The sequence below is a fragment of the Carettochelys insculpta genome, chromosome 10 (assembly GCF_033958435.1).
Source record: "Carettochelys insculpta isolate YL-2023 chromosome 10, ASM3395843v1, whole genome shotgun sequence".
NCBI lineage: Eukaryota > Metazoa > Chordata > Testudines > Carettochelyidae > Carettochelys > Carettochelys insculpta.
This window is the reverse complement of record NC_134146.1, coordinates 46,066,519-46,092,331: the sequence shown is the minus strand read 5'-3', so window position 1 is coordinate 46,092,331 and position 25,813 is coordinate 46,066,519. Positions and strand designations below refer to the sequence as shown.

General features: G+C 59.7%; 1 protein-coding gene across 1 annotated transcript in view; it reads right to left on the bottom strand.

The window, feature by feature from the left end:
* CLCN2 (chloride voltage-gated channel 2) overlaps positions 1–23,308 on the bottom strand; it is a 46,012-nt gene extending 22,704 nt beyond the window's left edge. The window contains exons 1-2 of the mRNA XM_075003653.1: positions 23,196–23,308; positions 11,690–11,846 (exon numbers count right to left, since the gene is read on the bottom strand). Coding sequence (XP_074859754.1) covers positions 11,690–11,846; positions 23,196–23,246 — 208 coding nt within the window. The 5' untranslated portion in view covers positions 23,247–23,308. The remainder of the gene's footprint in view (positions 1–11,689; positions 11,847–23,195) is intronic.
* Positions 23,309–25,813: the final 2,505 nt, after the last annotated feature.

Below are 25,813 nucleotides of genomic sequence, written 5' to 3'. Positions count from 1 at the left end.
GGTCTTGTGCTGCTGAGGGGCTGTGCCTTAATTTAGTTAATTTTCTAATTAGTTAATTTGCTTAACTAGCTTCCTCTTTGGAGCTTGGGTGGTCCACCCCTCCCTCCATGCCTCTACAGGGATCATAATAATAACAATATTATATGGAGATACACATCTCATAGAGCTGGAAGGGACCTTGGGAGGACCAAGCACAATCCCTTTTTTTTTTTTTTTTTGATTTCAATCTATTTGCCCCAGATCCCTAAAACAACCCCCTCAAGGCTCGAGCTCACAACCCTGTACCCAGCAGGCCCCTGCTCAAACCACTGAGCGAGCCCTCCCTCCACATTTATGATGTCATAGTCACTATTACCAAGTGGTCCAGTTATAGTTGCCTCTTGGCCCAGATCCCTGTGCCCCACTGAGGACTAAACCAAGCATTGCCTCTTCTCTTGGGAGTGCACAAAGCGGGGACAGGCCCCCTCAGGGGGGTGGGAAATTACCCAAATGGGGAACAGCACAATCAGCTGCTGGGTTTCAGGCTCACCCGTCTCATTAAAACTGTTGCGATAGGTTCCTGGTTTTCTGCCGGTGCAGTCACATTTATACAATGAGTCTTACATGCTACGGACTTATCTTCTGGCATGTGCCAAAAGGTGTTTTTTTTCCCCCCTCACATGACTATAACGGACATTTCCATCGGTTTGGATGCCGTTAGAAAAGTGCGGGGGGGCGGGGGCCTGCTAACTGCAGGGCTGAAAAGTGGGGCCCAGTATAAAAAGTTTACTCCCGCCAGATTTAAGGTGTCTAGAAGCTTCATCTTAGCATCCCCCCCGGCGCCCCAGCCCCAGCCAGCGTGGGAATAGCTGAAATCTGCCGTCAGCACTGAGCCTGTTATTTTTATAGCCTCTCTAATCGCCTTGAGTATTTCACAATCAGTGGCACCCCCGGTCAGCTGGTCGGTAATACGCCCCTGCTGCTTTCTGTCCCTACAGAGCCCATGCTACGGCGTGAGTCCCTTAGGCTGGCTCCGAGCAGAGCCCACCTGAAGCACACAACCACAGCCCTCATTTCCATGCCCCTCCGGCCCATGCTGGCAGACAGCTCCCACTCCCGCCAGCCATGGGAGCATGCAGGAGTCCCCCATCCAGGTTGTGGACACAGGGCACACAATAGATGCTCGCCCAGGTCCAGCCCCACTCCTGCCCAACAGCGCTGGTGCCCTGTAAGTGCAGCTGAGAAGCCCAGCTGGCTCTGCGAGGTGGCAAGTCACAGCACGTCCCCTCACAGAGGGGAACGCGATAACTGAAACAGGCAGAACAAACCACACATCTGCCCTGCTCCAGTGCACATGGGGACAGGGCTGGCCCCGCATGCCCCCGACAGAGATCTGGGATCACAGCAGGGGCACCAACCACCCCCCCGTCAGGGGCACCGCCTCCCTGTGGGGTGGGCACAGAGGGTAGGGGGTCCCCTCCCCCCAGAGTGGGCAGAGGAGGGACGGGGGGTCCCTTCCCCCAGGTGTGGGCACAGGAGGGGGAAGGGGTCCCCTCCCCCCAGAGTAGGCCCAGGAGGGACAGGGGGTCTCCTCCCCCCCAGAGTGTGCACAGGAGGGGCAGGGGGTCCCCTCCCCCAGGCATGGGCACAGGAGGGGCAGGGGGTCCCATCACCCCAGGCGTAGGCACAGGAGAGACAGGGGTCCCATCGCCCCGGGTGTGGGCACAGGAGGGACAGGGGTCCCATCGCCCCGGGTGTGGGCACAGGAAGGACGGGGCAGCATTGTGGGTTCTCCCCGTGAGGTTATCGGAGGGCGATGTATCTGCACAGATCATCGTTGTAACCACTGCTCTGTGCACCCAATCACACAGGCAGTGGGTCCAGGGAGGTGCCCGCGGAACGCTCTGGATTCGCTGGACATGGCTGGGGCGCCTGGACCGCGCTTTAGTTGACAGGCTGAACGTGAGCTCTGCATCCACATTCCAAACCTCAGCTCCCAGAGGAACACCGGCAGAGACGCCAGCCAGCCCGGCTGGGCAGGGCCAGCCAGGTTAACTGGCCCATCAAGGAACAATCAGCCAACGATAAAGCATGAGAGGCACCGGACTCCACTTTCCTGCAGCCCTTCCCTCTGGAATGTGGGCCTGGGGAAAAGGCCTGAGCCACGTAGGGATGCAAGGATAAGGCCTGGAGCCATCCTACGCAGCCGAAAGCCTCAGGCCTCCGTCTGCAGGTGGATGAAAAGGGCGGTCGCTGCTGGTTGAGAAGCAGGGAGGCCCTGACTCACATTCCATCTAAACTGGGCTGAAGTGGGGTAATACCAGACTGCTAAGGAGGAGACCCTGTCCTCAGGGCACCCCTTTCCCAGCTAACGCAACAGATCCCCAGCTGGGTACAGAAATGGGAGTCTGACAGCGTTCAGCCTGATAAGGAGCTCCTGAGCAAAAGCCGGGTTGTGAAATCCTCATTCCTTGCTCTATCACCGCACATTTCACCCAGGGGCAGTGCTGGCGGATCCTTAACTCAATTAACTTCTCTTCCTTCACTGGAATCATTGCTCTGGGCTGGGGCGGGGGCTGGGGGTGCCAGGCAGTTCAGTGTACAGCCTGCCCCTCGGGAGACAGGACTGCTCCAGAGCTTTCACTGCAGCAGCTTGGAGCCAGGCGAGAAACCCCTTTCCAAGACAGCTGCAGCAGAGGAGCGCAGATTTGTCTGTCCAGAGTGAGGAGTTCAGCAAACTGTGCCCTTCCCCTCGCTCCCTGACAAAGGGGAACAGCTGGCATTGCTCCCCTATGAGCCCACGGCAGTGGGGAAGCTTCAGCTCAACACACCCTCCCTAGGGGGCATCTGGGGCACTCCTGAGTGGGGGGGGGAAAGTGGGGGCACCCAGCCAGCCGATTCTCCCTCTTTTCGGTTGGTTTGGTGAGACACAATCCACACGGTTTTCATACCAGCGCCAAGCCCTGACCTTGGTTTGCACTATGATAAGAGTCAGAGGGGCAGCCGAGTTAGGCTGTATCTTCAAAAACGACAAGAAGTCCTGTGGCACCTTAGAGACTAACAGATATTTAGGAGCATGAGCTTTCATGGGCAAAGACCACGAAAAAAAAAGCGGCTCTTTGCCCACGAAAGCTTATGCTCCTAAATATCTGTTAGTCTCTAAGGTGCCAGAGGGCCTCTTACTGCTATGATTAGAGAAAGCTGTATACCAGATTTGATGGCCCTAGCTCTTACCTAAGCAGTTCTTCAACAGACAGACACGCACAGACAAACGCGCTCATATACACAGTGGATTATGGTTCCCACCCTCCCCTATGATCCTCTGTCTGGGTTTTAATGGTTTCTGTCTGACGTACAATTAATTTTGTTAGCTGGAAATCAATTCAGGTGCTGGAGTCTGATGGACGGGGTAATTCTGTTACAGTATCTTGGGACTGGTGGGTAAACTTTAGTAAAATAATTGGCTACTGCTTAGCAGGACTCAAGTTTCACTAGATAAACTGGGGTCCACAAGGGAGTTCTTTGGGAACAACTCCAGGACACAGGTCCAAGATCAGAGCTGCCAGACATCACCCTGGTGCCAGTAACACCATGGAGAGACTGGAGTCCCCCGCATGGACCCGATCCTGACTGGACACTACACTGGCTTGAGCTAGGACAGACTGGTCAGCATAAGGCCATCTGCAGGACGTCTGTGTGTGTGTGTGTGTGTGTGTGTGTGTGTGTGTGTGTGTGTGAGAGAGAGAATGGCACAGGCTCTGTGTGTGTGTGTGTGTGTGTGTGTGTGTGTGTGTGTGTGAGAGAGAGAATGGCACAGGCTCTGTGTGTGTGTGTGTGTGTGTGTGTGTGTGTGTGTGTGTGTGTGAGTGAGAGAGAATGGCACAGGCTCTGTGTGTGTGGGGGGGGGGAGAGAGAGAGAGAGAGAGAATGGCACAGGCTGTGTGTGTGTGTGAGAGAGAGAGAAAGAGAAAATGGCACAGGCTGCTTTTCATTTTGTCTTTTCAACAAACACGCCATCATGCCTTTGCCCCTGAAAAAGAGCCCAGAGCCCGTGTGCTTCTTATAAAGATAACATGGACCAGGGACTTGCTCATGTGACAGACCCATCCTGGAACAGTGGCTGGTCCTTTGGGATGAGAAGAACCTGTTCTGATTGGGTGGGGTTGGTTTCATGGCCTCCCGGCTGCACAAGGAGCAGAGCTGGTGATGGCGTGGAAGTTCTGAAGTGTCTAGGGCAGGAGTGAGGAACATTTTTTGGGTGGGGGGGGGTCACTGATCCACAGAAAGATCAGTCAGGGGCCACAAAGTAGGAAGCAAAAAACAAACTCCCCCCCCTTGAAAACAAAACCAATAAGACACTCCCCTCCCCTCACTTCCCCCATGCACCAGCCCCAGAGTCCAGGGGGACCAGGGCTAGCAGATTTTTGGGCCCTACTGGGCTCTGGGCTGTGGCCAAAAATGAGGGGTTCAGCATGGGAGCAAGCTGCCAGGAAGTGGGCTGGGGATATGTGGTCTGGGAGGCAGGGTGCAGGAGCAGACTGGAGGTCGGGGGGGCATCTAGGCAATGGGGGTTACCCGTGCAGCTCCCCAGGGGTGCACATGGTTCTGTGAGCTCTCTGCTGCTCCCCAAGTACCGCCCCCCACTGCTCTGATGGGCCAAAATTCCAGCCAATCAGAGTGGCAGGGGAAAAGCCTCTCCAGGCAGCCCTGCACTGCCTTTCCCCCAGCTGCAGGGGTGGGAGCAGTAGTAGTGTGCAGAGCCACTTCTACCCACTGCCAGGCAGAGCCCATAGTCCAGATCCAGCCCAGCTTGCCTGACTCTGGCCCCGCGAAGCTCAGGACTCCACACCTCCCACCCCACAGCAGGCAGGAGGCCGGGGAGGGGAGCACTGAGCCGTGGGGGCTGGATCCAGGCAAGCCACAGACCACAGGCCGAGGACTCCTCACCTCAGGTCCAAGGGGACTGCTCATGCAGTTCCTGGTTTGGCAGTGTGATGAGCAGAAGTGCTCTTGGTGATGGGTGTGATGCCTTATAGTGGGGAACTCCTGTCCCTAAGCCCGGTCTCTAAGCAATTTGCCCTGATTTGACCCTTCCAGCAGTGCCCCCAGAAGCTCCCTCTCCTACAGAGGCGTAGTCGGCAGGATCTGCAGAACCAGGCCGTCAAGCTTTACACCAGAACCTCACACTATTCCAAATGTGGGTTTGGGGATTGCGAGGTTTGTTGGTTAAAGAGCAAATTGAAGGCAGCCAGCAGTGACGTTAGCCTAACTGAACTTACCGGTCACGTCATCATCAAGCCACAGACCAACAGGCTCACAAACTGCACTTCCAACTCAAAAACACAAGGGAAGAACAACGAAAGCTGCATCCTCTTGGAAGTGTAGTTTGTGAGCCTGTTGGTATGTGGTTTGATGATGACAGAACAGATAAGTTTAATTTGGTTCATGTCATTACCCAGGCCCCAGACACAGATGTATGTAACTCTACTGTTTTACCTGTAACTAACAGGGATGTTTGGGTGGGGGTGGGGGTAATCATCTGAGCAGTGCAAACTCTGCTTTTGCCCGCTTGAGACAAAGCATCTTAGAGAACCGGGACATCTATCCCAAGACAAAGCTCCTTGTATGCCGTACAGTGGTTGTTCCAACGCTCCTGTGTGCATGTGAAACCTGGACAACATACAAGTGTCATTTGAAGGCACTTGAACAATATCATCAATGTCAACTCAGAAGAATCCTAAATATCTCTTGGGAGGACAGGCGCATGATCGTTAGCATCCTGGAAGAGTCAAACCTGACCAGCATTGAAGCCACTATCGTTCATTAACAACGTCGTTGGACTGGTCACGTGGTTGGGATGTCTGAGTGGCACCTCCCAAAACAGATTCTGTTTTCCAAGTTGGAGAAAAGAAAGAGGAGTGTTGGGGGCCAGTGGAAGTGGTGTAAGGACATGCTGAAGGCACTCATGAAAAAGTGTAGCATCGGGGTCGATACTTGGAAGAACCTTGCCCAAGACTGTCCCCAGTAGGGAACAGTTATCTGTGAGGGGGCAGGACAATTTGAGAGGTCCCACCGCAGTGTAGATGAAGAGGAAGAGAAGGAGAAAAGAGCATCAAAAACAGTTCCGCGCCTCTCTAACAGCTACCAACAATGGCCCCTTTTGTGAGAAGGTGTGTGGCTCCCGATTTGGGCTCGTCAGCCATCAAAGGACTCACAAACAAGAGGGTGACATGAACATGTCCTACTCGTTATCGAGTGACCACCAAGATGACTCTGAGAAGTTGCTTGGGTCTAGTCAGTTTTACTACAACCAAGGGGAGGACAGAAGATCCCTGCCTGTCTGTGCTGAAAAGCAGCAGGTCTGCAAATGAGGTTTCTCAATGTCTGTCTAACATCGCCAAAGTGAACCTGGAATTAGATGGAGCGCAGGGAGAACTCACGCGAATTCTCTAGAGCAGATGGGAGTTGATTAGGTCAAAGCCCTAACTGACAAAAAGGGTGAAGTTGGTGAGGGTGATGGATTGTTGGCTAGTGAGGGTTGTGAAGATAAGCTGGAACACGAGGAAAGTGATTGGTTGAAGGTAGCTCAGTCTGATCAGCCATTGCATGTGTAGAACAGCAGCCTATCTGCTGGGAGCAGCCACGGGTCTGTGAAGGAAGCTGGTCTTCAATTTACAGGTGTGTCTGAAATCATCAGCCATGGGGACTGGGACAAAGGAGAGAAGGTCTCAATTGATGGTCTGTGTTGCACGGCAGCAGCTGTGGAGGAAGTTTTTTGCCTGTGGAAGGTGCCTCTTGGCCTGCAATGGCTGAGGATAATGCAGTTGTCTCAGAGTTGGTTCCGGACACAAGTGAAGCCCAGAAAGGAAACGGTGCTAAGTTTGGGTCTGCGAGGGAGGATGGCATTGTCACTAGGCTGCATCCAGTTAGTGACATGACAGAATCCCAGAGACCAATTATTCTGGTGCTTGTTTGCCTGTTCCCAGTGTGTTTCTGGGAAAAGGATGTAACAACTCTGATCAGGGTGATACCCTAGCCCACGCACCAGGAGAATATAAAGATGATTCAATTATGGTGCCTACTGACAGTGGGGACAGTCATAAGGAGGAGGAACTGATTCCTAGCCTTGAGTGTGCTGAGCCAGAGAACGTGCATATTGCCTGCAAGGAAAGCTGCAAAGGGAGAGTACCTCTGATCTCTTACCGAGTGAGTCTGTCTGCCTGCCCGCCCGCCTGAACGGGGGGTTTTGTGAAAATCTGCCTGATGGGCCAGAGGTGAGTCTGGCTGCAAGGGAAACTCAGAAGATGGTTGTGGCTCGGCCAAGCAATGCTTCTGTGGAGCCAGGGGAAGAGAGTCCTCATGATTGAGCGGGGGAAGAGCAGGAGACATGTCTGTCTGCAGAAGGCAACAGTTTGTTTGTTAAGGGACCTACTTCAGCTCCTAATGGCCAGAGTTTTTCTGTTAAAAATGACTCCACTGACTTGCGGTTAGAAAGATCCAGCGTGAATAGCTGAGGATGGTTTGGAAGGGGGTGAAAACAATTAGAGATTTGGAACAGCCGTGTGACGACCAAGTGGCTGTGCTGAAGCACTTGCTAGGAAGACGTTGTCTAAGTGCACCATGAGTGTCTCAGGTTCACAGGGCAGACTGGATCAGATGGATGTGCAGTGCAGACAGCCGCAGGGTTAATCTCTCGTCCCATCTCCAGACACTGTGGACACTTGTAATCTCTCAGTGGGCTTGACATCTGATTCCCTGTGGAGGCAGAGGTCGGGTACAGGAGGACAGCAGAACTTGCAATCTAATATACCAGTGAAAATGGATGGTATTGTAACCCGGTGTGTGGTTTGCCGGCCCACGGAGTGGTACCCAGACCACTTGCAAAGAGGAAGAATAAATCTCCTCTACAGCCCTACCTGAGAGCCAGGTGACTTTTAGCTCAAACCGTAGAGAGGCTCCTGCACTCAGCTGCAGAGGTGGTGGGTTCCCGTCAGCCTGTGGGCAGTTACGGTATGTCTTTAAAACAGAAGCCAAACCTTGGAATTTGTGACATTTGAGGATCTGAAACCTGATGATCAGATTAGTAACTCTGTTGATGCTAATTACCTGAATGGCTGGGGAAGAAAGGGAAGAGAGAGCACACACCCAGCCAGCCAACTGATTTTGTTAAGCAAAGGAGAGGGCTGGAGCCTACAGAGCAAGGAGGAAAGAAAAATTTAATCTTGCAAAGGGAAGCCCCAGGTTCACCCTAACATGCCAGAATTCCAATGGCATTGTGTCAAAGATGTGGCATGCCATGAATTGTAAATGCACACTTGCAATAGATTTGTCCTAGTTGCTGATGTTAACTTGTGTAACCGAGATGCTGCTGATACCAAAACTAGTAAAACTCTACCGTGTGCAAGAGCTTTTGGAAAACCCACTGAACATGTTAAAAGACCTTGTGATGCTGATATCACACAGTTAGTGCCTGTAACTAACCTTAGAACCTTTCAGAGGAGAAAGCACAGCCCAGATCCAATGTGCCATATGAAAAGGGAAACTGAGGCACGCCACCCTATTGCTTTCCTGGCTAAATGCCAAGCGTTCCTACACTAGGACCAGTGTAAATGTCCACACTGAGCTAATGTTCATCGGACCCAAACGTTGGCCAGAACTCGTCTGGATAGACTGATCATTTTCTTGAGCTCTACGCAAGACCAGCTAAGACACAGAGCAATCATGCTGTATGTGCAGGTCCCAAACACTCTTGGTCTAATCAAGTTTCACCCTGAGCATGCAATGGGAGCGTTACTTCCCTAGCGAAAGCTGGTTGTAGATGAACATGGTTTTCATAACCCATTCCAGTGACCCATCGATATTTCTAACACTGAGTTGAAAGCTGGAGTGACACAGACCCAAGAGAGGAGAGGCCCAGGGATGCAGGTGGTGATGTTTGTCTCAGCCTTTCCTGCATCCATTTTGCATGGTGGGTGTGATGTGATCGGATGTGCTGGCTCTGTACAGATCATCGCTGCGAACATTGTGATACGTTTGCACCAAAGCCTGTACCAGGTGGGCCTAGAGTGCTCTAGAGAAAGCTTATGAGTCGCTGATTCCATGTACGTTACTTGTGGGCGTGTCTGGGCTCCTTTTTTTAACTTGAAGATCTGAACGTGAGCACTGCGTCTATTTCAAATGTCAGCTCCTGGAGTAACACCCACAGAACGGGCAGGCAGCCAGTCTGTCAAGGGCTAGTTAGGTTAATCAGCCCATCAGGGAACATTCAATGCACAACAAGGCATGGAAGACACCCAACTACACAGAAGGGGCTTTCCTCAGGCCTTCAGCCTAGAACGTGGGCCTGTGATGAAGGGGGTGTGTGAGGATTTTATTCCCCTGGTTGGGTTGCCTGTGTTTCCTACTGTCCTGTAGCAACGCGAGGTGTGTGCCTCGGTTTCCCTAAGCACAGCCTCAGTGCATAGTGGTGAGAGGAGTTCTGGTGTGATGACTTCTCTCACGCAGGCAACGGCCCTCCATGCCCTTTGCAACCGAGGAAACCGGACGACACCTTTCTTCCCCATGAAACAGGACAGAGGAGGGGCCTGGCTGGTTTGCATTGGAGCTGGGCTGTGGCGTGGGGCAGTCTGGCTAGCAAGGGAGATGGGAGGGCCAGGGCCTGGCTCGGGGACCCCTCTGGGCCCCGCTCCTCAACAGTGATTGTTCCGACAGCCTCTTGTGTCTGTGCCGACGAGTCTATTCTGAGCTGTCGCCTCATAAACCTTCTGTTCTCCCTGCCGAAGGAGAGACCCATCTGACTGTGGATGGGGTGCAAGGCCTGGTGCCCCTCCCTCCCCTCCAGTCTGTGACAGGGCAGCTGTGGAAAAAGGGCTGAGTCATGCATGGGCAGATGTGATGGGGTTCAGGGGTCCCCAAGCTCTGCACCCCGCCCGCAGGCAGGAGTGACTCTCTCTCAGCAGGAGAACGGCGGGTTTATTAGCCGACAGGACACAGCATCTTACAGAAGAGTCAGTGCAGCCGGCAGGGACAGCCAGTCCAACCCGTGCTGGGGAGAGAGCTGGGACCCTGCCCCCTCCTTTGTCTCTCTCTCTCCCAGCCCAGCCTAACTGCTTCCCAACTCCCAGTTCCAATTCAAACCCCTCCGGCTCCACCTCCCCCTTTGTCAGCAGCCGAGGGGTGTCACCTGGTCTCCTTGGTTTCCCTCAGCCCGAGCCCCACACCCTGTATGAGCCCCACACGTACACACACGTATCCCCCACTGCAGCACAGCGGATGATTTTCCCAGGGGATAACCTCCAAACTGTGGCAGGTCCTTTGGGATCCCAAGACTCTGCTCTGATTTCTCATCTGCGTAAGAATGGTGCTGCCAGGGGTGCGAGAGCACTGGAGGCTTGTGTGGTTTCTGGATGGCCAGGGGGGCGAACGGAAGGGGTCTGTGTGACTGCTCTGGAGCCTTATCCGGGTGTTTCTCAACCTTTTTCGTAACGTGCCCCTTTTTCAAAAAAACATCCCAAGTACCCCCAGGCTTCTCACGCGTACCCACGGGTACACATGCCACCGGTCGAGAAACACGGTCCTAACGTCATGGGAGGCCTTGAAACTAGTGCCATTCAACCTTTCCAGATACCTCCACCCTTTGCAGGAATCAAATTTGTTTTGCATCTCACTAAGTCACACCTCACTGAAAAATGACGCACTTACAAAACCATCACAGAAGAGAACTCCTGAAAACTTGTCTGCTGGCTTCCTACCATCTTATTATCAAATACACGAAGCGGGATAGAAACACTGTGCTTACGTTTCAGCATCAGGCATATGAAGCAGTCGGAACAAGACATTGTCTGAATGGATTTTTAGATGGTACTGACTTTGCTAAGGGTTTTTTTTTTATGTAGCCTGTTGTAAAACTAGGCAAATGTCTAGACGAATTGATGTACCCCTGGAAGAGCCCCCCTAGTGTGAGCACAGGTGGGGCAGGGGAGTCATCCCCCCCGCAGCGGGGGCACAGGCGGGCCGGAGCGGAGCTGCCAGTTATTTCTGGGAGGGCTGTGTTTCTGTGGGCGCGCAGCTGGGCTGGTGTCACTGTCCTCGCTTAAGCGTGTCCAATGACGACGCGTGAGTAATTTTATCTCCGGCAGCTCAGCCCGGCTGCCCGCTCTGCACCAAGGACACAGCCCAAATTCCCGTGGTGCACGGGGTGAGGTCATGAGCGCTTAGCCTATTGTTATGGGTCACAGCCGAGCTCTGGGCTTGCGGGGCGGGCAGGGACGGGGAGTTGGAAGGAGACTCAGAGCCTGGGAGCGAGAGAAAACAAAGAAGAAAGGGGCTGGCTGAGCTCAACACGCAGTGCCCGGCTGGAGGCTGTGAGCCCAAGCACAGCCACTGAGCCAACGGCGCAGCATGAGCCAGATGAGATGGGAGGAAAAGAGAGGGAGGGGGTGGAGACAGATGGGAAGAAGAGAGAGGTAGTAGGGGAAAAGTGTGTGCACAAGGGTCCCGTGCACGCACGAGGGCCCCGGGTGTGCCCCAGAGCACGGTTGTATATACAGTAGGCCTGAGCATGCACACTCGTGTGCGAAGGACTCCTTACACGAGGGTGCAAGGAACCAGGGAGGCTGTGACCTCGCTGGGCTGGAGGCTGGCGGCAGCAGGGGTCACAGGTGCCCCCACCTGCACATAATTGGGCAGCCCGGCCCCAGGGGTTCCTTACTGTGGCAGCAGGCGCAGCGGCTCTGGTTGTACTCCAGCAGCTCTGGCACGCGGGTGCGCTCCTTGAGGAAGGCTTTCCGGTGCCCCTCCTGCAGCCGGATGCGGGCGGCCTCGTCCTTGGCAAAGGCTCCCAGGTCCTGCGTGTAGCGGCCGTACATCTGGCAAAGAGAGCACGGGGTCAGTGCGGGCGGGCGGCCACGGGGCAGACACCGGAGAATCCGGCTGGAGGCCCCCACCTGCACCGGGCTCGGTGACCCGGGACAGAGGCCCCAGGAGAGGGTGGGAGCAGCCCCTCACCTCCCCAGTACAGGCAGAGCCGGGGAGCTACCAGCTGGTGGGGAGAAGCCCCTGGCTCGGCCCTTCCCAGAATGTCCCAGAGCCGAGAATGGGGCCCAGCCCAACCCCTCTGAGGTCGCTCACACCAGCACCCCACACCGGGGTTGGAGAGGTGGCAAGCAGGTCAGTCTCTGCTGCATCCCGTTCCCTCTAAGGCTCTCCGCCCGTGGCGGGATAAATCGGGCTAGGTGCACCCAGGCACATGCAGCTGCGTGTCACCAGCGGTAGCCCAGGCCGCGGGCGCTCGGCTCATCAGCTGGGTGGCACCTGACTCTCTCCTGGGCAGCCGCCCCAGCGCTCAGCTTACCGGGAACGCATCCCCTGTCCCCCCGCCCCAGGACTGCCCTGCTGCCCAGCACTGGGCTGCATGCGTCTCCCCTCCCCGGCCCTGAGGTAGGTGTCCCTCCCCTCTCCGGCGTGGTGCTCTGCGGTTGTGGGGCAAAGGTAACACCTTTACACCCCCACGCCCAGCATGGGGCCTGGCGCTGGCCCAGGTAAGGCTGGGCAGTGCTGCTGCCAATCAGGGCCTGGCAGGGGCATGGCACTCGGCAGCTCCCAGCCCAGCCCAGGCACCCCCTGTGCAGGAGCAGGGCTCTCCCCACCCCCACGCTCCAGCCCTTATTAGTGCATGAGTCAGGGGAGCCCAGAGATCAGACCACAGCAAGAAGGTCTGCTGATGGGGGGGAAGCTGGGCGCCCCTCCCATTGCCCCAGGCCCACGCCGGCTGTCGGCACCGCTGGCGAGGGATGGGGACGGACCGCACAGCACCCACACCGGCACCTTCAGGCTCTTAGCACTGCCACCCTCCTGAATGGATGGGAACCCGAGGCTGGCCAGGAGCCTGTGGGGGAGCTGGCTGGCTCTTTGGAACCCAGGCATCCTGACTCCCAACCCGGTGCTCTTCCCATTGGGAAACACAGCTAGGAAAGTATCAGAGGGGTAGCCGGGTTAGTCTGTATCTTCAAAACCAGCAGGAGTTCCCGGGGCACCTTAGAGACTAACAGCTATTTTGGAGCATAAGCGTTCATGGGCAAAGACCCGTCTGACGCAGCTGACGCGTGGGCCTTTCCCCACCAATGCTTATGCTCCAAATATCTGCTAGTCTATACACTGCAAAGCAAACAGCCTCCAGGCCTCAGCCTCTCCCTTCCCAGGGCTGGGGGGAACCCACATGCAGACAGAGGGCTGGGCCTGGCCAGAACAATGCCGGGCAGATAAGGAAGCTTCACACAATCAATAGCGATTGTTCCCCCAGTGCAACGCGGCTCCCAGCACCAGCCCAGGAAACCAGTGGGCTGGCACCAGACCGCACGCTGCCCGGCCCAGCGCCCTGCCTCGGGGGGGAGGGGGTGCCCCCAGCCTGCCAGGTCAGGGAGGTGGCCCATGCCAAACAAGAGGGGACCATGGCTCATGCCCTCACAATGCCATGAATACCCAGAAGGGAGCCAGAGCAGCACACAAGAGGCCTCTCCACAGCCCAGGGGACAGGCAGCCCCTCAGCACCGGCAACAAGCCGTTCTCAGCCTGGTCCAATGCCCTGCCCCTGCTGGGCCAGGCCCCTGGCTGCTTGCTCCTTTCCACCCCGGCCCTGAGGATCTCTCACACTGCCACGGCTCTCAAGGGGGAAACTCAGACTTGTGTCTTCCCTTAGAGAGGGGAGCCCAGCTCCCCCAGGCAGGAGGCGCTGCTGGCAGGTGCCCAGCAGCGAGGGAGGGAGGCAGGGCACAGGTACAGCGACAGGAGGGAGCCTGCAGGCTCTGGGGGGTAGCTGCTGAGTGACAGGAGAAGGAGTAGAGCCAGAGGGGGTCCCCATGGGGGTCAGGTGCTGAGTGGGACACAGGCCCACTGTGGGGTCTGCAGAGCTACAGACTTACACACCCACCCGGTGCAGAGCGGAGCTGGCCCAGCTGCCTGGGCCTGACCAGAGCGGCTGGGATGTAACACTGAGTGGGACGCCCCATTGCCGGCTGGTGCCTGCCCCGCTCAAGGGACGTGACAGGACCAGGCCTGGAGAGGGAGCCCTTCACCGCTAGGTCACTCCAGGAGCTCCAGCACCGCCCAGGTCCGGTGCGGAGAACCACAGCCAGCCACCAGCTGCCTAGAGCCCTGAGCGAAGGGAGCCCCTGAGTCCAGCCGGGGCAGCAACCCAGCGAGCAGGGGAGCCAGGAAGTACTCAGCAGAGGCGGGGGCAGGAAGGAACAACTCGCCCTGGGGCAGGTTCGAAGCCTGCCAGCTGCGGGGTCTGAACTTGGCCCTGTCAAGCGTCCCCGCAGGCAGGTGCTATCATAGTCCATCAACCCTCCGCTGCAGCTGGGCTGCAAGAGCGCGTGCCTGGAGCGATGGGAGCTGCGTGGGAAGCAAAGCCACGGGGCCAGAGGGCACTGTCGCCAAGAGCCCTGCAGCCTCAGCGCAGGAGTCATGTGAGGGCCAGGCCAAGCCCCTGCAGTCCCAGGGCCAGGCTGGAGGGACCCGCCTGAGCCAGCCCAGCACAGGGCCCTGTCTGACCGAGCCCTGGCAGCATGTCACAGCTCAGCCTGGACAGGCCACCCGGCTGGGCTCTCCTGTCCCACCAGCTAAGGGCTGACGGGCCCCAGCAGGCTCTGCCCAGCCCATCGCCTGCAAAGGGCTGGCTCGATTCGCCCCAGCTGCTCCTCCAGGCCCGGTGCAGACTCCAGGCCAGAACTGGGCTCTGCAGAACAGCCCCCAATGCAGCTCTGCAGGCAGGGGCCAGCAGCCCGGCCGCACCAGCACCAGCTCGCAGAGGACCCAGCCACTGGGCTCATCTCAGATCCCCCCTGAAAAGCACCAGAACCTTTGCAGGCCCCTGGCAAGGCAGCAGTGAGGGGGTGTGCAGCCCCGCACTGGGATGGACTCGGGCTCTGAGCAGGGACAAGGGCTCCCAGCTGGCCTAGCTGAGTCAGGGTCGGGCACTAGCCATGGGGAACAAGACCAGGCCCAAAGGGCTCCTGCTGGGCTCCCTCTGGTGTTAACTGGGGGGTCCTGACCTGGCCTGAGTTGGCAGAGTCCTGACACACACGCCTGACCGTGCGCGCGCGCACACACACACACACACACACACACACGCGCGCGCGCACGGAGGCTAGGGGAATACCTGGCTGCGAACTGAACTGAGTCCAACTCTAGTCCCAGCACAGCCTTGGCCCACGGTGCAGTGAAGGCTGCCCCGGTGCTGGCCAGCATGGGGACGAGGCAAGGAGGGGTGCCGGGAGCAGAGGCCTGTGTTGCATGGGGGCAGGCGGGAAGCGCGCGCTGATGCCAGGGAGAGAAGGAAGAGTCGGGCATGGAGGGTGCCAAGGAGGCAACTGGCCTGGCAGCAGGGGGCAGAACTTCCCAGAGCACAGGATGCAGAGACGGGAGAACAGGGCCAGTCCTTGGGGCGCTGGGGCCCAAGCAGGGATCAGCCCTGGAGCTCAGCAGGTCTCGGCAGCAGCTGCCAAAGGGACCTGAAGGCCAGGTTTCAGCGACACAGCCGACGGGTCCGTCCTGACAGTGCACATGCACCCCAGAGCTGGCCCTGCAAGGCTGGGGAGGGCAGGCTCTGACCCAGGAGAGCTGGGTTCCACTTCCTGCTCCGCCACAGACTCCCTGTGACTTTGGGCAAGTCACTCGTCTCTCCCATGGGGCTAACGGCTGGACTGAGCGGGTGGCTCTGTCCAGCCAGGCCTGTCTCTCCCCAAGGAGGCTGCTGGGTGGGGTGAGGCGGCTTCCTTGGCAAGATCTTGGCCTGGGACTTTGCACTCCTATCACAACAAGGAAATGGCCTTGTCTCAGCTGTGCTGAGCTGTGGGACTCCCGGCCACCAGATTGATGATGCTGGCAGGGACAAACGCATTAAAGACTCAGAGCCCTGGCAAAGGAGATGGGGGCTGTAGAAGTCCTTTAGAGAAAGGCTGTTACAGCTTCCCGTTGCTTGGCTTACATCCCCCTTGAGCAGTCTCCGCGCTGCTGCCACCTGCCTGTGCAACCCCCCACCCCATGGAAACCCTGGTTCACTCAGTCTCTCCTGGCACATCACTCCCCCTCCTGGCACATGTGGTTTGGTACGGGGGGCCAGCTGGTGGCTCAGGCAGGGAATGCCAATGCTCGGGGCAGCTGCACTCTGGCACGGGGAAATCCACCCAGAGGAGCCTGCAGTGCCACCCCGGGTCACTGAGAGCCGCACTGCAAGGCCAGGCAAGGTGGGGTGCGCCCACCACTGCCGGAACGGGGCCCGTCCCGGCCAGCAGCACCGGGGCACGCCCAGAGCTCTGCCGGGGGATGGCCCCAGGGGTTTTGTTCTTGTTTAAAGGGGAAGTCAAACAAGAAATGCATCAGGGGAGAAGAACAAACAGCCCCCGCCAGCCTGTGCCAGGAATCCTACCCCCCTACCCCCGCACACACGTGCCCAGCAAAGCCACCCCAGAGCATTGCCAACCACTCGTGACTGGGTCCAGTCAAGGCCAGTGTCCCCCGGCAGAACAGACCCCGCTCCTTGGGGAGCGCTGGGCCCCGGCCAAATTCCAGCCGTGCCAGCTGCCAGACTGCACAGAGGGGAAACGAAGCAGCGGGCAGGACGGGAGCCGGGGCAGCGCCCACCCGAGCCCCCTTCAGATCCTTCCGCTGGCTGAGCCGGTGCTGTTCCGACTTCGCAGCCCACCCGCCCGCGGAGCGCCAGCCGGTGCCACAGCAGGAGCTTGGAATGGAAACCGTTGGGCACCCTCAGCTCTAGCTGCCTCTCCAGCACTGGCTGTCTGGGACCGAGGGGCCGAGCGGAGCACTGAACCCCAGTGGACGCCTGCTGGGCGCTAAACGAGAGCCACAGTGCAGCACCGGGTCCTCCTGCTGTCATGTCCTCTTGCAACCACCTGAGTCCCTCACCGCCCAGGGCCCTGCAGGGCAGGTTTCAGCGACACGTGGGATGGGCCTTTCCTGAGAGCACGCACTCACCGAGAGCTGGCCGGGGAGGGCAGGCACTGACCCATGAGAGCTGGGGTCGATTCCCGGCTCTGCCACAGGCTCCCTGTGACCTTGGGCAAGTCACTCTCCCACCGCTCCCAGCCTCCCCTGACTCCTTCCCCACGGGCCAAGCCCCCCTCAGCTGCCGTGAGCTATGGGTTGTGCCTGCAGGGGCTTAGTGCAGAGCATTGCTTGGCCGGTGGGGGGCAGCTCATGTTTAATACTGGGGAGGGGGCGTGGGTCTGTGGTTGAGGCACCGGACTGGGATGCCTGAGCCTACCAGCCCTGTGCTGACACCGCCTCCCTGGTACGTCCTGGAGATGCTGCGGCCTGGGGCTCGTCCTTCCCCTCTCCCACCTCTGCACGGGCTCTCCCTGCTCTGGCCTGCCTCTCCCTGGGCACCCCGGCTCAGCTATCCCAACCCGCTCCCAGCTGGGCGTGCGGGCTAGGCCCAGGGCAGGCCTCGGGGGCACAGCGCCCCTCAGCAAATAGCCAGCACTGCCCAGCAGCCAGCCCCCATCGCTCACTGATGCCGACACCCTCCAGGTTGTGCCCTGTTTGCCCTTCATGAGTTTGCTTTTTCCCAAGTGAAAATATTGACACAACTGGGGCTGCAGAGCCCCATGTCCGGCCCCCCGGCTCCCCCAAATGACAGGCAGGGCTCTGGCTCACCGCATCCCCCCAGGGGCCCCAATCCCCTGGGAGCTTCCTTCCCCCAAGGCCAGCGGCTTCCCCTCTGGGGTCCTGGCAGTGCCCAGCCGCAGCCCCGTACTGCTCTGGCCGTGCCTGCCCTGCTCGCTGCTCCAATGGCCGGGCGTTTTGTTTGGGCTCCCCGGTGGGGCTTGGCCCCAGGTCGCCGCCTTCCCCGGCTTGCTCTTCAACAAAGGCCTTTTGAAAACAAACCACCGCCAGTCCCCAGCCTCCGCAGAGAAGCAGCTGAACAATCACAGCTCCAGGCTGGGCTGGGGCAGGCAGGGGGAGCATCTAGCCCGGACTTTTCACTCCAACAGCATCCGGCCCTCAGCGTTGGGCCCCCCTGCTGCTCCTCCTGGGCATGCCCTGAGCCAGCCCAAATGCCCAGCTCTCCGGGCTTGGGGGAGAACACAGGGGGTTGTTGAACGGCCCCTGAGGGCCCCCTCCCAGCTGAGTGCAAAGGAGAGGAAATTCCTCAGGCTGCTTTGGCTTCTCCAGGGGCATGGGCCATGCCCGGGGAGGGCCAGGGCTGGACACGCATCTGCACTGACCTGCACACCTGTGGCTCCCCTCCACGGGCTGGCAGCAGGAAGGAGGCTGTGGGGGTGACCTGGAGCCTGCCCAGGAAGAGGGACGGCTGCTCGGGGGCTCTGCAGCCGGCGTGTCAGGCTGGGCAGACTCGGGGGGAAAAGAGGGAGCTCTGCCTCCCTGGAGTGGGCCAGTGTAAGTCTGCGTGGAGGGAGGCAGGGGGATCTTTCTGGTGCCCAGGGACTCTGGCAGCTGTGCCCAGGCCTGATGGTTACACTGGCATGTTGCGCTGTGGTACCGATGTCCCCAGCCCCTACCCAGCCTGCACTGGCCCCACATCCTGGGCACCCTGCGCGCCACCTGCATCTGGGGATTAGGGGCTTCTCAGCTGCCCCAGGCCCTGCCCCAAGCTCAGCCAGGCACACAGGGAGGCGCAACGCCCACCTGGGCCCCAGAGCCACCTTCTGAATGGGAGACAAGCCTCAGGCGCCTCCTCTACCCGATGCCCTGCAGGAGGGAGCCAGTGCAGACAGTTCTGGGGGTCCCAGCCAGGCTGCCAGACCCAGAGCTGGGCACAAGCAGCAGCCAGACCTTGAAGGGAGTTGAGCTCTGGGGGTGGATCTGGGAGTGCTCAGCACCTCGGCGTCAGGCCACCACCTTACAGTGGCTCTTGGTCCTACATCTGAGCCCCTTGACTTGAAGATTTGGCTCCACCCCACTCCTGGCCCTCTGGGGGCTCTGAAAAGGATCAGCCCCAAACTCACACAGACTCGGGGCCCACAGGCTCAAGGGGGGCGGGGCCCAGGGAGCCAAGCACAACGGCAAGGGGAGCCGCAACCTGTGCCACGCGGCTTTTATTACCAGGCAGCTGCAATCGCCCTGATCTGCTGCTGCGGGACGAGAGGGGCTGGTGAGGGGAACGTCCCTCCAGCCCGCAGCCGCACCTCCGGGCACCAGCACTGCCCGGGCTCCTCTGCCGACACCTTGGGTGTGACTGTTTCCCTTTGCAGGCTGGCAACTTGCAGCCACTCCCGCCACTCGCTGCACGCCGGGTGGGGCAGCGTGGGAGCCAGCAGCCGGCACTCGACGGCCCGGGAGCCAGAGAGATGGGAGCTGGAGAAGAGACCGAGGCCGGGGGAAAAGAGGAGCAGCACCCAGCTGGTGGGGCAGGGGTCTGTCCCCACCCTGAGAAGGGAGCCTGAGGCTTCATCTCGCCATAGGGCGGGGGGGGGGCATTGGGGGGCACAGAGCACAGACCGTTCTCTAGAGAAGCGCTTTGAACACTAGCGATTTGAAGGGCACCACGGGGGGGCGGGGGCAGAGCTGGCATGGGACGGGACGCAGTGTCCTGCCCTGCCTGCACCCTGGGCAGCCCATACAGGACCCTGGGGGGCACAGGCACCGTTCTGGGGGTGGGGGGAGGCTACCTGATCCAAACAGTCCCAAGGGGCTGGAACCAGAGACGTCCCAGAGTAGGGGCTGGCCCAGCAAGGGGCGGGGCGGGGAGGAGAGTAGACGGGTACGCTCCACTGATGCCCTCCTGCTGCTGGCTGGAGCCGTGGGGCTGAGACACATCTGGGAGGGCGAGTCCCACAGCTCACCGGTTCATTCAAACCAGTCACGCCTGGCTGGAGCAGCTCCCCCTGCACGGCCCAGGGTGTGGCTCCACTCACCAGACCCGGCAGAAAACCTCTCAGAGCTGGCAACAGAGGGTGGGTGTCAGGCACCCATCAGCCCCCCAGCCACTGGCACAAGCCGGCCACGGCGCCCCTCCCTGGACCTGACACAGACCCCCCTTCGCCGGGCGCGCGCATGTGGTGGCCTAAGGTTACCCGGCTTTCAGAGACCGGGATGGCTGGAAAAGGGAAGCCTGGGACACGGGGGGAGGGACCATTTCGCACGCCCGTGAAAGGTGGCACGGCGTAGCTCACGGCACGTGGCATCGATAGGCACTGCCCATCCCCGAAGCACCCGGCTTGCTCCAGCAGCCTGGCTCCCGGGGGCAGGGCCAGAAAGGAGGCAGAAGTGACTGCAGCCCAGGCGGGGAAGTGCTGGGGGGGCACCTGAGCTCTTAGACCAGCGCTGGGCAACCTCAGCTGGCAAAGGGGCCGCGTGAGTGGCCCTCCTCCGTCTCTCGGGGCCGCAGGGTCATTGTAACTGAGTCTCCCGGGACTGGAGGGTTTTGCTCACTGCCCTGGTGCACCTAGAACTCGCAGGTGCGGTGCTGGGCTGCAAAGGGCGCGCCGGGCTCTCGCCGTCGGTGCTGCATACGAGCCGCATGCCCCCCGCCTCGCGTGCGTGCTGCACCGGGAGGAAAAGGACCACGCGGCCGGAAACCAGCGCAACCTGGGAATCCCACATGCAGGTGCCGCTAAACACACAGGCTAGTCCAGACCGCAGGTAGCACCCCGACGGCCGCAGGCTGCCCAGCACTGACTTAGACGGACCGGTCGCTGTCACTCCATCATGGGGGGTTCCACCCTGGGGATCCTTCGAGACAGAGGGCAGCTTCGCAGCTGCTGCACAGACACTGACCCCCTCCCCACGCAGCAGTGGGGGTCTGCGGTTCTCCCCCACCTCTGTCCTCCCAAATGCAGCCCCACGCCAGCCTCCCTCGCCCCGAGCTGGGGGAGGACACTAGGGAGCAGCCCAGGCAGAAGGGAGCTCAGGACAAGATGAGCTGTTGGGGTGCCCCTCCACTAACCTGCTCTCTGGCCCAGCAGCAGAGACGTGCAGTGCCCTTCTGCCTGGGAGCTAGGTCTGCCTCCAGGCTTCCCTCAGTGGGCAGCTGGGCACCAGCCCCCATTGGGTTTGCTGCGTGTGGGTGCCCATCGCCAGAGGAGCCGAGCCTCTCCCAGCCCCAGCTGAGCCTCTCCCTGCAGCAGCTCAGTCCCTGCTGCTTCGGCTCACAGGCAGACATCCCAGCAGGCGGAAGCCAGCCCGCCCTTCACCCTGGCATGGGGTCTTAGCGTAGTCAGCTGCAGGCTGCACGGTCCCTGGAGGCACTGCCCAGGGTGTTGGTATCTGCTGCCCAGAAAGCCCAGGCTCCTACGACAGGGGCCTGGGAAGAGCCCCCTGCCCCACGTGCGGGTGTGCCGGGAGGCAATCTATCCCCAGAAAACACAACGGCTCCTCCGAGCTCCCCCCAGAGCCTGGCCTGGAGTGCCCAGAGAAGCACAGCACCCAAGCGTTCGTAGGAATCCCCACAGGCCACCTCCCCCTAGCAAGGCACAGACTGGAGAGCCCACAGGGCAGATAAATGGCTCCATGTCCCCCTCCCCACAGCACAGGGGGGATTCAGGGCTCAGCAATGCAGGCACCTGTTGCAAGAGGGTCTGCCCTTCAGGAGGCAACCTCAAGATCTCCAGCTGCCCAGCCTGCACCAGAACACCACCACCACAAGCTGGGAAGGAGATTTCACACAGCAGGGCCAGCCCCACTGCACTCTGACCCCAGCAGCCTGTGCCCGGCTCACCCGCTGCTGCCGGCACTCTAACGGCAAGGTCCAGCTGGCATGTCAGCAACAGGAAAACCCCCGCTTCCAGCTTGCTCTCTCCCATCAGACACCATCCAGGCATCCACAACACCTATAGCCCCTCCTTACAGGCCGGGAGGGGGAATTCACCAGCCATGGGACAACACATAATAGCCAGAGACCAGTACCAAGGATTGAGGAAACGGAGAGTCAGTGTCTAGGGAAAATGGACAGGGCAGAGGGCAACCTCCCTCTCCCCCATCCTTGAAAGGCCCCAGGCTCCATCTGCCTCCAGCTGGTAGGCGGCTGAAATCTCAAGTGCCCTCCCCAGCTCGGAGGTGGGACAAACAGCTGCAGCATGAAACAAAGGGGGCTTCTGACCTGCAGTAAACCTGGGCTGGGAAGGCTGAAGGCTGGCAGGGCTCTGGCCAGCGGCAGGGGCACAGGGGCTGCCGGCAGGCTCAGGCAGGCGGCCTGGCGTTGGTTATGCCCAGGGTGCTTTCAGACTGGGCTCGCTTTGCAGGCAGGAGGGCTGGAGGGTTACGCCAGAGCTGCAGGCTCCTGTCCACCCGGGCCTTTGGGCACGCCAAGGCCCGCCCTTGCCACACAGCAGCCCAGGGCCCAGCAGGGTCAGTGGGTGGCTCTCGCTTACCACCCAGAACCCTGCAAATGCTCCCCCAGAAGGACAAGCACGCAAGACCCTCGAGCAAAGCGCTTGGGCTGTTTAGTGGAAGGCAGGGGAGCAGACAGCCAGGGTACACATCGGGGGCAGGGGGGATTGGTGTCCAGCTCTCTAGCCTGTCCCTGTAACATCAGGCACTTGTCACCCTAGGGAAGCTGAGCTCCCAGGACCCAAGACGAAGGCTGCAGGGACTCGCTCAGAGCTGGCCTGTTCCACCCCTGGATGGAGCGGGGCTGGGGCGGAAGAGAGGCACCGCTGGGACAGGAACTGCAGGACCAGAGAGGCGGCACCAGGAACCCAGGGACACTCAGCACCGTGCAACAGTGAGATGCTTAGAGGCTCAGAGAGAGATTCACGGGGCTAAGTCTGCCTGGCTGGACTGCACAAACACACCCACACACACACAGAGTCCAACACACACTCACACTCAGAGACACACTCACAGAGTCCAACACACACTCAGACTCACTCACAGAGACACACTCAGAGTCCAACACACACTCAGACTCACTCACAGAGTAACACACTCACAGAGTAACACACTCAGAGAGAGAGACACACACGCACTCAGACACACTCACGGAGTCCAACACACAGGCACAGAGAAACACTCAGAGTCCAACACACACACACACACACACACACACACACACTCACACTCGGGTAGCAGGACTCAGCGCTGCGGAGAGCGCAGCGGGGCAGCGGGTCTGAGCCCCCCGCCGGGGCAGAGCCCCCGAGCCCGGGGCCGGCTGGTGCCACGGAGGGAACCCGCAGCGCCCCGCTTGGCCCCGGCCCGGCGGGGGGAGAAGTTGGCCGGCGGCGCTCGGCTGCACTCACCAGCGTCTGCTCGTACTGCAGCGCCCGCGGCTCCATCCCCTCCGCGGCCATCGCGGCTCCCGCCCCGTCCGCCGCCCCGGCTGCAGCCGGCAGCTCCGGCCCGAGCCCCGCGCTCTCCCCGCCCGGCCCGCTCGCTCCGCCTCCGGCCGGGGGCGGGGGCGGGGACAGCCTGGGCTGGGGCTGCCCCTGTGCCACGTGCCCTCGGGGGCTGGGCGGGGCTGGGGGCGCCCGGCAGCCCCGGCCCGGCTGAGCCACGCAGCTCGGCCTTGGCCCGGCCCGGGGGAGGGGCAGAGCCGCCGGGTCCCCAGGGATGGCACCGCGCCGCCCCCTGGGGGTCACCGGCAGCTCTGACCCGGCTGAGCCGCTCCTGGGCCTGGCCCGGGGGGAGGGGCAGAGCTGCTGGGCCCCCAGGGTGGCCCCGCCCCTGGGGGGGGTCATTGGCAACCTGCACGGGTGTGACCCGAGCCCAGGTCCCCAGCTGCCCTGCTGGCCCTGGCTCCGGCCCCAGCCCCGCTGAGGCTCCTTCCCGCCTCTCCCCCCTGGATGCTGCGGACAGAAGGGGCTGGGAGCGGGCGCAGGGAGGGGCGGTGGCCGGAGATGCCCAGGTGCAAACGCCAGCTGTGCCACCCAGCCACGGGGTCAGGTCACGTCACCTTGCTTCTCGGTGGGGCAGCCGGGAGCCCCACTGGGAGCTTTGCCAGCAGGCGGGAGCGGAGTGGGGGCTGCTGGTGTGAAGCTAGAGTCCTTTCCTGGGTGCCCTGCCAGCCTCCCCCCCAGACCGCCTCCCCCCCGCCCGGGCTGGGTGTGCGCTGCCTGCTCTGATGTGGCCTGCCCCGGCTGAGACAGGCGGGAAGGAGCCCAGGGCTGTTTTCGTGGGGAGCTGCGAGTCACATGCCAGGCGCAGCGTGCGGGCGGGATAATCCCTGGAATGGGGCAAGCCGGCTGGTGGGCAGTGACCCTTCGCAGAACAAGGACCTGTGTGTGCTGCTCCTCAGCAAGCCAGCCCAGGTTAGGGAGCTTTGCAGCAAGCCACAGAGGGGAGCTGCTGGCACAAGGATGGTGGCCTTTTCCTGTGTGCCCAGCCCGCCAGATGTGACAGGTCCGGCCCCTCAACACCCGCCAGGCCTTAAGACAGCTGGACACTGGTTGTTCTGCCAAGTCGCCTCCTCCCTGCACCGACAGAGTGGGGTATGTTGGCGCTGCGGTGGTCTAGGGACGGGGGGGTCCAGTGCTTTCCCCTTATTCTCTGCAGCTCAGTTCTCCAGGGCCTCGTGGCTTTGGAGCTGCTCTGCAGCCATTTGTGATGGCTGTGTCTTGGCTCATGCAGTGGGACCGTGACTGGGGTCATGCTCGAACTTCCTTGCAGGGAACAAACCAGCCGTCCTGTAGCGCTTTAAAGCCTAACAAAATGATTTATTCGGTGATGAGCTTTCATGGGGCAGACCCACGTCTTCAGATCTGGACACAGTGCTGAGAATGAACAGTCAGCACCAGTATGTAAGAGAGAGGTGGAAAACAAAAACAAGGATGAAAGAAATGAAAACTGATGAAATCAGCTGGGGCCGGGGAGAAGGGGAGGAAAGTTCCTTACTCTAAGTGTCTGTTAAGTTCAGTGACTTGCTGGAGATCCCTACCGATATCAAAGATGGGGAAGCTGTCTTTGTAATGCGTGAGATAATTGTGATCCCTACTAAGACCAAGTCCCAAAGTGTCAAATTTTAGATGCTCTGGCCCTCCTTTTATTGGGAGCCCCCTCTTTAAATACCCCTCTGAACCCGCCCCCCACTCATGCATCTGACGAAGCAGGTCTTTGTCTACAAAAGCTTAGGCTCCAAAATACCTGTTAGTCTGTAAGGTGCCACAGGACTGCTTGTTGAATTTGAGATTAAATCCCAGTTCAGATGTGTTACAAAGGGAGACATCTGAATTGGAATTTAATCTCAAATTCAACTCTCCAAGCCAGGTCCTGGCCTTCCTTCCCCCGTCTCCAGCCCGACGAGACAGTCCTACTCAACGGCTCAGCTCCAGTTCAAACCAGCCAGGCCCTTCCTCCCTCCTCTGTCCTGTCACCTGGTTGCCTAGCTTACAAAGGCCATGGCTGGCCATTGTACATGTGAGAAGTCATCACAGCGGAACTCCCCTCACTGCGATGCACTGAGACTGTGCTTAGGGAAACTGAGGCACATACCTCTGGTTGCTTCTGGACAGTAGGAAGCACATGCAACCCAACCAGGGGAATAAAATCCTCCCACCCCCCACTTCGCCACAACGCCCTCCCCTGGGTTTCCTCCAGAACACTTACTTAAGCTCTACGGCTTCCAGCCATCCCCTCTCCTGGGCGGAGACCTGTCTCTCTCCCTCCGGAGCAGGGAATTAGGTTGCAACCCTATGCACTATGCTGGGGTTAACCGTTCTTCAGGTGCTCCCCCGTGTACACCGGTTACCCAACCTGCCCGAAGCCCAGAGCATTACAGCACCAGCACCCTGTTGTATAAAGTTCCTACATGCAGGCTGAAGGTTTCCTGTGGTCACCCGCCGTTTAACGGGATCCTACCGAGCCTCGGTCTGTCCAACCTTTCCCTGGGTGGGCTCCCCTTAGCCAGCCAGTCCTGTCCCTT